This window comes from Perca fluviatilis, chromosome 1 (genome assembly GCF_010015445.1).
Source record: "Perca fluviatilis chromosome 1, GENO_Pfluv_1.0, whole genome shotgun sequence".
NCBI lineage: Eukaryota > Metazoa > Chordata > Actinopteri > Perciformes > Percidae > Perca > Perca fluviatilis.
The window spans coordinates 37,637,649-37,648,376 of NC_053112.1; the positions used below are offsets into that span (position 1 = coordinate 37,637,649).

General features: G+C 39.9%; 1 protein-coding gene across 4 annotated transcripts in view; it reads right to left on the reverse strand.

Annotated features, from left to right (window-relative positions):
* Positions 1-9,569, reverse strand: part of rptor (regulatory associated protein of MTOR, complex 1) — a 239,582-nt gene extending 230,013 nt beyond the window's left edge. For all 4 annotated transcript variants that reach the window (XM_039816705.1, XM_039816691.1, XM_039816698.1 and 1 more), the window contains exons 1-2: positions 8,979-9,569; positions 6,585-6,759 (exon numbers count right to left, since the gene is read on the reverse strand). In XM_039816705.1, the coding sequence (XP_039672639.1) occupies positions 6,585-6,752 (168 nt within the window). In that variant the 5' untranslated portion in view covers positions 6,753-6,759; positions 8,979-9,569. The remainder of the gene's footprint in view (positions 1-6,584; positions 6,760-8,978) is intronic.
* Positions 9,570-10,728: the final 1,159 nt, after the last annotated feature.

Genomic DNA, 10,728 nt, shown 5'->3' on the forward strand with positions numbered 1-10,728 from the left:
TATGGATAAAATCGAATCGTTTTGAATCGAAAATCTTTTTGAATCAAAAATCGATTTTGAATCGAATCGTGGCCTCAAGAATCGGAATCGAATTGAATCGTGAGATGGTAAAAGATTCCCACCCCTACTGGCTAGTAGTCCTTACCTAGGTACTGTCAGGGCACGTCCTCATACTCTGCTTATGACTGGCTAGTAGTCCTTACCTAGCCAGTGAGCATGTGCGACTCCCAACAAAGGTGGAACAGAAGTGAGATGTCTCACTCTGTAGCTAAAACAGAGAGCTCAACACACCGGGTGAAAGAGGAGCTGCAGCAATGTGCAGTACAACACAAATATGGTGTTTTTTGAAAATTAAACCATGTAAACCTATTCTGGTACAACCTCTAAATACAATTATGAACCTGAAAATTAGCACTTTAATGGATTAGTTGTAAACTATTAAATTAAACACCAACTATTTTGAGGATGGATCGATTCATCAGTTTTAAGTCTGCACTCTGCTCTTGCTGCAGCACCACCATTTATTGAAGAAACTAACGTTTCAGTCCTATGGACCTTCGTCAAGAGTATTTTAATCATGAACATGACAGGGGCCGAAACGTTAGTTTTCTATAAATAAATGGTGATGCTGCAGCAACAGCAGTTTGCAGGATTCTCCTTTTCTTCAAGTCATAAAGATATCTGATTTCCGCTTCTTAAATGTGAAAATTTTCTAGTTTCTTCACTCCTCTGTGAGAGTAAAGTGAATATCCTTAAGCTGTAGACAAAACAAGACATTTCAGGACGTCATCTTGGGATTTGGTAAGCACTCATCAACATGTTTCACCATTTTCTGACATTTTATAGACCAAAGCAACTAATTGATTAATCGAGAAAATAATCAACAGATTAAAAGGACAATGAAAATAATCGTTAGTTGCCGTAAATAAAGCCTAAAAAGGCACTCATTCACACCCTGTCAAGCTGATTGCTTTAATTTCACACTGCAGGTCTGACAGCTCAATAAAAGAAACATGATAATTAGAGCCACGCCTCTCATCTTAATTCCTTTTTACTGCAAGTAACATCACTGTCAGAAACAATCCATGCTCTACTGATAGCTTTCTAATCAACAATTGGGTCGCTTTTCTTTTTTAACAGGAGCCACTACTGTACAACACGGCTTATTTTATTTATTTATTTTTAGCTATTCATACAATATATATATCTGAAAACTTATCATGATTCCACTTGGCAGGTGCAGCAAAGGTAAACACAATCAAGCTGCACAGAGTGGGACACTGAATCCAAGTTGATTGTGCAGCTGCATGTTAATGCCACACACAAAGGTACACACACACACACACACACACACACACACACACACACACACACACACACACACACACACACACACACACACACATTTCATTGGCTTAACAGGGGAATAAGCACACCACTTTGACCAATCGGCCTTGTAATTGTACAGCCTCCCTCTCTCCTTCTGTGGTCATCCAGAGGCAACTCAGAGTGTGTGTGTGTGTGTGTTTGTGTGTGTGTGTTTGTGTTTGTGTGTGTGTGTGTGTGTGTGTGTGTGTGTGTGTGTGTGTGTGTGTGTGTGTGTGTGTGTGTGTGTGTGTGTGTGTGTGTGTGTGTGTGTGTGTGTGTGTTTTTGCATGTCTACAAGAGCAAGTCCTCTGATTTCCCACAGTGTGGAGTGTAATTTACAGCCCATTCAAAAGCCTTGCGCTGCCCGTTTCTCCCAGCAGGATTAACTGTTCGCATACCAAGTCGCTCGATATCCTAAATGCCAAAGATACTGCCTTAAATCATCCCGAACAGTTATGTGATCATCACCCATGAACAGAATAATATTCTGGGCCCTATTTTTGTGGCGAAGCAACAAGCAGTGCAAGCAGCACGCCAACTGTTTGCCATTTTCCTGACCTTAAAATGATATGGATATTTTGCACGGTGCACAGGTGGGAGAGGAGGCGCAAACAGGTGGGAGGTTCATTTAAATTAGTCAGCGGGAAGCAACTTTTTTCCTCTGCGTCTGTTTCTAAAGCAACATCAATCTGCTGCCAACCTGATCATTTTGTCCACAAGAGCAAACTAAATACTTGGACTTCCAAAAAGTAGCTGTGTATAAATCGGCTTTAAATAACCTTTGATGCGATTAAAGCAGAAACGTATGAGTGATTCTTACAGTGTCCGTTGTCCACAGCTGCTTTATACAGTATGAAAAGCTTCTCATTCAGTTCATTAAGTCCCCACAGCCAACTAAAGGCAGCAGGACACATACAGTACGTTGTTAAATCTGCAGCCTCCAATTTAAGTAGGGAGTCATAACGCACAGCCGTCCACCATGTTTAACTTCATTAAAATCAGACTGCTACAAAGTAACCACACACACCGCTGCACACATCAGACTGGTCTGTTATAACTCAGCATTCTGTTGCTTATGTGGGAGACATCAGATTATTGGAGCTCATTAATCCTGTCTTAAAAAAATTTAAAAAATCATTAGTTTAGGTTTTATTCTTGAAATGTGTTCTGAAACATAACACTGCGGTCACATTTGAAAATATGATTTAACGTGAAACACAGCATTTACACAATTATGACTTAAAAAAGGGTCGGACTGATGCCATGAAGTATTTTTTCATTATGCGTTTCTATCATCATTGCACTAATTAAAACAAAATCTCATATCATGTGCCTCTGGCTGCAGATTTGTAGCGCTGTGTGCTCTGCACCATCCAGACAACAATATGCTTCCCTGGAGAAGTGTCTACTCATTTGCCGATTTGTCGTCGACATGCTTCACTGTGATTGGCTCAGCTGTTTCAGAGTGACGAGGCAAGAAAGCAGTCAAAAGTTTGAATATCATATTTTTTATATTATTTCAAATGTTTAGCCTAAGGCTGTAGCCAAAGGAATTAACAAATATTAAATATATTATATTAAAAATAACAAACATTAACAAATACTGAAATAAAAGTCACTGTGCAATTAAAATGAACATCCTCTCCAGTACATTAACGATTAAAGCCCCAAAAAACGTATCACACACTAGCTAGTAACGTGTGATGTAGCTACAGGAAAGTTAGCAAGCTAGCAACATCCAGATAAACTAGATCAGCTTCACATCACAGGGTCAAACATCCAGATAAACTAGATCAGCTTCACATCACAGGGTCAAACATCCAGATAAACTAGATCAGCTTCACATCACAGGGTCAAACATCCAGATAAACTAGATCAGCTTCACATCACAGGGTAATGAAAAGAAACAACGCGATCTCTGGGATTTCTTACGTAATTAGCGTACGTAACTAACGTAGCCGTAACTAACGTAGCCGTAACTACACACACTGTAACCTCCACAGTCTCCGTAGCGTGAGGAATTCACAACAGTAACGAGGAATGATGCAGCAGATAAAAAATGTATCGGAGTAAAAATATTAAACTCATCGAAAATATGTACTCAAATAAAAGTGGAAGTAGGAGAAAAAAATAATACTCCAGTAGAGTACAGATACAGCCTTTTGGTACTTAAGTACAGTAGTGAAGTAGTTCTACTTCGTTACTATACAGCTCTGGAAACAAGGGACATCCGGCAGAATTTCCAGCGGCACCTGAACAATCCCGGAAATGAAAGGTCGTCGATATAGACTAACCTCCCCCAGACCGGGGCACATACATAGGTCAAAAGAGCAGGTGAGCGTACGGGCTTGCGTGATTAAAGTAGGGCCCTCTGTATGCCATGAGATTATGGGTTTAATCGAGGCCGCTCCACCCATTTTGGTACTCCAATAACCTACTGGGCTTCATTAAGTAAAACAAAATGACAACACAACTGAATATTTAACTAATCCCAAGAACCACATTGAATTTTCTTACTAGCGAATACTTTTCTGAAAAAGTGCAGAAAATAAATCAACAAGCGGGTTCTACATCCATGGTCATTCATATTATTTTAGATAACTTGAAAACAATGTTATCAAATCCATCATTTCTGCAATTACTGCCATCTTAAAAGATGGATTTAATCCGAGGCCAGAGTTACATTCAAAGCCAAATTCTTCCCGCATAAAAAAAACTAAACACAAAAAGCTTTTTTTTTTAGTCGCAGCTCTCGGAGCACAGAAATGTGAGGAGAGGAAAACGTCTTTCTTACAAGTGTACAAATGAGGGTCCATGGCCTGCAAACGCTCTGAACCATGAACGATGTTACACAGTTGATTTAGCGTGACTTTTCTGATAGGAATGTCCATTCCAGCCAGCCACTATTACATCTTTTAAATCAATAGCAGAGTCACATTTAATGATGCCGTCTTATTACACATTTCCCTGGAGCCGGACACTGGCGGGCACTGCTGAGTAATTCCACTGATGTCCTTATAGCAGCATGGTGCTAAATTTGGGTGAATTTCTACAATAAGTGCAGAGTTTGTGAGGGTTATGTATGACAATGTAGCATTTGCCATCATTATGGCGGCAGTGCTCTGTAGCCATGAGGCTGGTAGTGCTGCAGTGGATCAAACGGGCAGCTTTATGAGAGCCGAGACACACTGTGGCCATTCGTGAGGCAAAGCTTTGAGGTACCCCTGTCAGAGCGTAGTGTGGGCAGCCTCCAGCAGAATCAAATGAAATGCCACTATAATAAAGACGAGGGTGGCCAATGATTTGCTGCTGTCTCCTGGCTGTTTAAAGACTGGTGTCCTCCCAAAGCGCAGTGTGCAGTGTTGGTGCATTTGATTTGTCTCTTGAATGGATTGAACATTTTGAGAAGTGGCATTGTGGATGGCTAATTAACCAATCCTAAGCACCAGCCTTTCCCTTAATACACCAATCGCAGCGAAGCACAAACTTCCGAACTGGTGCCTCGGCTGCTAAGTGCCTACATTAACAATACAAACCACAAAGGCACTTTGTGATATGAAGTTAAAATTGTTCGATGAGAAGATTGATTTCACTCTCATATCTGTACGGTAAATATGAAGCTACAGCAGCTTATCTTAGCGTAAAGAATAAAAAGAAAAATAATAATAATAATAATAATAATAATAATAATAATAGGTGGAACAAGCTAACTGGGCTTTGTCCAAAGATACCAGAGGTATAACCTGTTAATTAGCCATCTTTAGAGGTGCTGGTAAGCAGACTCTATTATTGTTGGCCAGAGCTAGCCGTTTCCAGTCCATATGCTAAGCTAAGCTAAGCAGCTCCTGGCTGTAGCTTCATATCAGGCCTATATACTAAAAAAAAATTAAAAAAAATAAATAAATAGAAAGCACCCTTGTAAGTCTGATGTCATGCCTGGTATTTTTAATATCTAAAGTGGGAATGTGGGTAAAATCCTCAGCTGTCAGGGATTTCCTGTTATATTATTCCCTCCTGAAAATTACTTCCTTTTGGGTTTAGGGTATGGCTCCAATGAGCTTTTTTGTACATCTTGACATGATACATAGGTGTACCGCCGCTGGGGGTCTTCCGACTACACCTCGGATAAAATATAAAATATAAAAAAAAATAAATAAATAAAAAAAAACTCTTGAATCTGCACTTTTATATGTTTCTTTGTAGCTTTGCTTATTTAAAGCTAATGTACTTGCACTTACTACTTGTTGTCTAGAGTTTGGACCTTCTCAGTTGAGTGCACTTAATTGTAAGTCGCTTTGGATAAAAGCGTCAGCTAAATGACATGTAATGTAATGTACCAATTTTTTGTCTATGTGAAACGTACTGCACGGCCCCATTTTTTTGGGGGGCACTGGTGAGCAATTTTTGCACGCCTTTCTACGAAACCTTAAAATATCAAATTCTTTGCCTGATCTGTGTGCAAAGTTTGATGAGTTTTTGAGTATGGGAAGGTCCCCCCAAAAGGCAATTCATTGAGCGGAAAAATAAAGCAGAATAATAATAATAATAATAATAATAATAATAATAATAATTCCTTCAGTTTCAATAGGGCCTTCACCTGCAGTCACTTGGGCTCTAATAAAAACGCAGCTATTGCACAAGTCTGCGTGAGTTTATTCCCTCAACAACATCTGCGTGCACTAGATTGCTGGAGCTACAGGAGAAAGAGCCTCTACTAACACCCCAACCACAGCTCAGCACAGGGAGCAGCCCTAACCTGTTTTTTTTTTTAAGTAAATTTCCTATAAGGGAGGGGGTACACAACATCCATGATGAAGCACCTCAACGTTGCGCATCAATGCAGTACCTTCGATTGTCTTCGAGTCTTAACGCTCCAAACCCCAGCGGCGGTTTTGGGACAATCCTCCACCAAAGGTATGCATGGTGAGCGCACCACCACTTCGTAGCAATAAGTCTCCATTGTTGACAATAATAAGCCGACTCCGTGCTCTACAGTCCAACATTTCACACAAATATGCCCCTAAAAATCCATACGCGCGCGAACCGGAAAAATGATTTACGAGCACAGCGTGTGCGTAGAAATGTATCAATGATGGTATCGATAAGGACTCGGATGGATAAAGACTCGGATCGTTAAGGAGTCTCGAAAATGGTATATCAATATCAATAAAAATGTACAATCCCCATCCCTAGAAAGAGAGGAGCAGAAAAATTACCCTGTCCTTCATCCTCCAGCTCTGCGCTAAAGCCTTGGAGCCCTCGATCTTCTCTGAGTGGCGTTTCTTCATGAAGGCCAGGGGAAGCTTCCAGTCGTTCATGTCGGCCTCCTCTTCCTCCGTGAGGCCCACAGCCGGCGAATGCAGCAGGTCCGAGTCCATTTTCATCAGGGCTCTACAGGGGAGAGCACTTGTTAGAAACACAGATTGGAGGAATTTCTGTCGCCTCTTGCTGTGCAGTTGGGGCGGGAAACTTAAACAAAAACATGATCATTTTAGCTGCGGCTGGTACTCAACTCTCACCCAACAATGAAAATAATAATAAATAAGTCACTTACTACTTAACTACTAGCCTATATAAGTTTAACATAAATCTTAAAAAAAGATCTCAGAAAATCAACATCTCTTGGAGAAGAAATTAGAGGGAGTAGTCTCTGCCATGATGTCACCTGAAAGCATGTGATCGCTAAATTCAAATCATCAAGCAAGAGGAAGACATTGCGCAATATATGCTAAGGCTTTTTTTACATTTTATTATGTATAGAGCTCAGGGTCCAAAATGTACTTTTTTCGACCACCAGCCAAAAGGCTAGTGAATGTTCAAATTTTACCAGCCACTCAATAGATTACCATTGCTTTTTTGGGGGGCTGGTGAGTGAAGCAAATCTACCAGCCACTTGCATATTTTACCAGCATTTGGCTAGAAGATGGTGCTAATTTTGGACCCTAATTGAGCCAGTTTAATTTATTTTATTTGTTTATTTTTTTTTATTGATACATATTTCTCTCTTTTAGTGTTGATTTGTACATTTACTGTGTGTTTACTGTTCCTGGGCAATGCCTGGACAACCTGCTGTTGTAACACAAGAATATCACAGTTTGGGATCCATCCATCCATCCAATCTGTGTAGTCATGCTACTCAACCAACACGAGAGCTGGGTAACACACCTCAGTACCTTTTTGGTACCAACCGAAGGACGAAGACGAAAAGACGAAATAAAATAATAATAATCAAGTTCTGACAAATACCCGGTCATAAAGGTGGATACAGGACATTTTTCACTGTATTGGACTTGAAAAATTACGATATTCATTTTCTGGTTCTCTTACATCATTTTACAAGACCTGTGGTCCCTTTTTAAATTACATTAAGGGTTTACCTTGTGCATCTATAACTGGCAATGATACATAATTTTCACTTATTAGGAGGATCTTTGTAGGGGAATTTTTCTTTTTTTTTCTTTTATCATGTTAGGGGTTAGTAATGGACAATATCTTACTGTATACTGTTTATGATGTTTTTATTCTGTACTGAAAACCAATAAAAAGATTTGGAGTCAATACCCGGTCATGTTCCTGTAGCAATCTTGTTTACTTATTCTTTGATCATTTAGTTCCTAATTTAAATCCACATGTTGCCAATAATAGACTAATTTATGTGGGCATATTCTTTAACATTTTACAACTTTGGCTTCTCGTGTTAAATGAAAAAAGAAGTTTTGTAGAGAAATACCTCTGATCCTCAAAATAGGATATTACAAAAATTAGGCACAAGGCCTTACTCGACAACACATGACCTAACTTCCATCTAAACAGGGGCTTTTTGTGCACTTGTGTTTCAAGCATCCAACTCCTCCTGAGGGAAAAGTGAGCTTTGAAATCCTTCAACCAAATGAAGTGTGCATATGTCCGTTTCTCTGCTAATGGGATGCATTTTATTAGTGGCTGTAAGAACAAATGATACCAGTGGGCAAGTTGGTTTGGAATTCAATACGTTTGACACTAACAATACCGAAATTTGACCTTAAACCAAAAGAGTTCATGTGATGACGGTTATGAGTCATGTTCCAATCGCTGCTCTGCTTGAATGGAAATCACAACAACAAGTGAAACCGAACACAGCGGCATCTGGAGCAGCCTCGCTCGGTTAGCGTAACGTTACTGTCCGGGTTCCTATCACACTTTGACATAGAACGGCACATGTTTGGTGTCATGAAGGGGCTTAAACTGGCCACGTGAACACTGCTCGAGCCACATATGAGGAGCTAACGTTAGTTGGGTTATGTGCTGTGTGCGCCTGAAACCATGTACATACGGTCCGGTCCGGCTGTGTTTAAACTGGACTTCACAGCCGGAGCTCTCGGACAGTTAGCGAACAAACCGGCTAGCTAGCTTAGTGCTGGCTAAACTAGCGCGGCTAATTGGACAGCTGTCCCTGAAGCTGGCTCTGGCTAGCGCAGTCCGCTGCTGTCAAACTGTGGGAAAGGCTAGTGCTATTTAAAACCTTTCCCGGGTTGCGAAACAGCATGAGCGGAGAGAGATACGTGAAACAGAACAGATGTGCAGAAATGGCGCTAGCGGTGGTTAGAGAAGCGTGCAGATGCGTGCAAGACCTTGGTACGGTGGGATAATCAAGCCGGGCTGGGGAACCTCTCCGTCTCCGGACGAGGACAGATACTGTCGCACAAACAATCCTGGTCAGAAAATGGTAGGGCAGCGTCCACAGTCTGTATAGTATGTCAAACCCGTCAAACCCAAGTTGGACGGGTGCGTGTTTGCAGGGGAATCTGCGGCTCCTCTCCCCACGGCTCTTCGCTATGGGAAGGGGCTGGAGACGAGGCCCATCTTCACACGGACAGTCTGCCACAGCCACACGAAGCACCGGCCACGCTTATCGATGACTGGGACCCTGTGGGCTTCTTCTACAAACCAGCGACCCTGGTAGCTGATTTCGTGTGATGGCGCTCGTGGAAATCAATCCCAATCCCGAGAATTTCTCCGGAGAGGCACTTCTTCAGCACTTCTGCAAGGGCGCAGCCATCTTGGGTTGGACCCAGAATGCACTGTTGGGGCGGCGCTGCGGCGAGGCTGTCATGAAACGTCACCGCCGTGTGCCGCACACCAAAATATAAACACAGTTTCAGCTAAGGAAGTACACCTCAAAATTTTACATAACTTTTGTTGTTTATAATTTTTTTACTGACTACTTGTTATATGATATTTATTTCAACTGTCTATCTATTGATTGATAGGTATTATTATTTATTATTATTATTTTTTTTTTATTCTTTTACTTTCTTATCTGTTTTTTATTCTTTATGAAAACATGTTCTGTAACGAAATGAGTTGTTTACTACAAGTTCAATCTCAAAAACAAAAATATTCTGCAATAAAAAAAATACCCTACTAATCACCATGTTGCTAGATTTAACTCTTCCTGTACATTTTGTAAACAGATTATTGAAACAATATCTCACCTTTTTTTTTTGATTGTGAAATGTCCAAAAGATTTTGGACAGATTTGGAGTCTTACTTTTTTGAACCCACCAACTTTATCTACTCCTTTTAACCTTAAAGATATCATCTGTTTCTACGATAATTCAGGTAATGGTGCTCTTGAGTATCTTATAAATTTTGTTATTCTGTATGCAAAATTCTATATTCACAAGCAGAAATTTTCTAACTCATCTCCTAATTTTGTACCTTTTCTCATAGAATTTAAATCTCTGCTGAAGTCACTTAGAACGTGGGATAACAAAAAATGTATTAAAATTGTGGAAACTGTAGAGCTTTTTTTCCCTGAACCCTCGGACTAACTGTAAATTTATGTCTTGTACTTTTTATTTATTTATTTATTTCGCTAATATGGATGTCAATTGTATTTTTTTTTCCTGAAATACGTTATCCTCTATTTTTTTTTTACTTTTCTAGTTTAATTACACATTTTTGGTTTAAAAAAAGGGCTAATTGTTTTTATTCACAAATAATTACATAAAACAGTAGGCTAGTGTTCACACAATTAAATGAATAACTATAGTCATAAACACACTTCTTTTGTATTTTTTGTGTCCCATGAGAAGCACCTCAAGTAAACGTTACCAGTCGCTATACTGGAACTTTGCATACATATTATATAACCCTATATTTACATTTGACAGACATAGGCCTATTTATATAGGCTACATATTTATTTGGTCAAATATAAGAAAGGGAAACACATCTGAGAAGTGTTTCATAAATCAAGATTAGGCGTTAAGGCACGCTTGTTTCCCTAAATCCCTCAGTTCAAACTTGGCATGAGAACTGCTTCATCGTGGTTCAGTTTCTTAATTCTTAATCTTCTCACTCGAACCAGACTTTTCA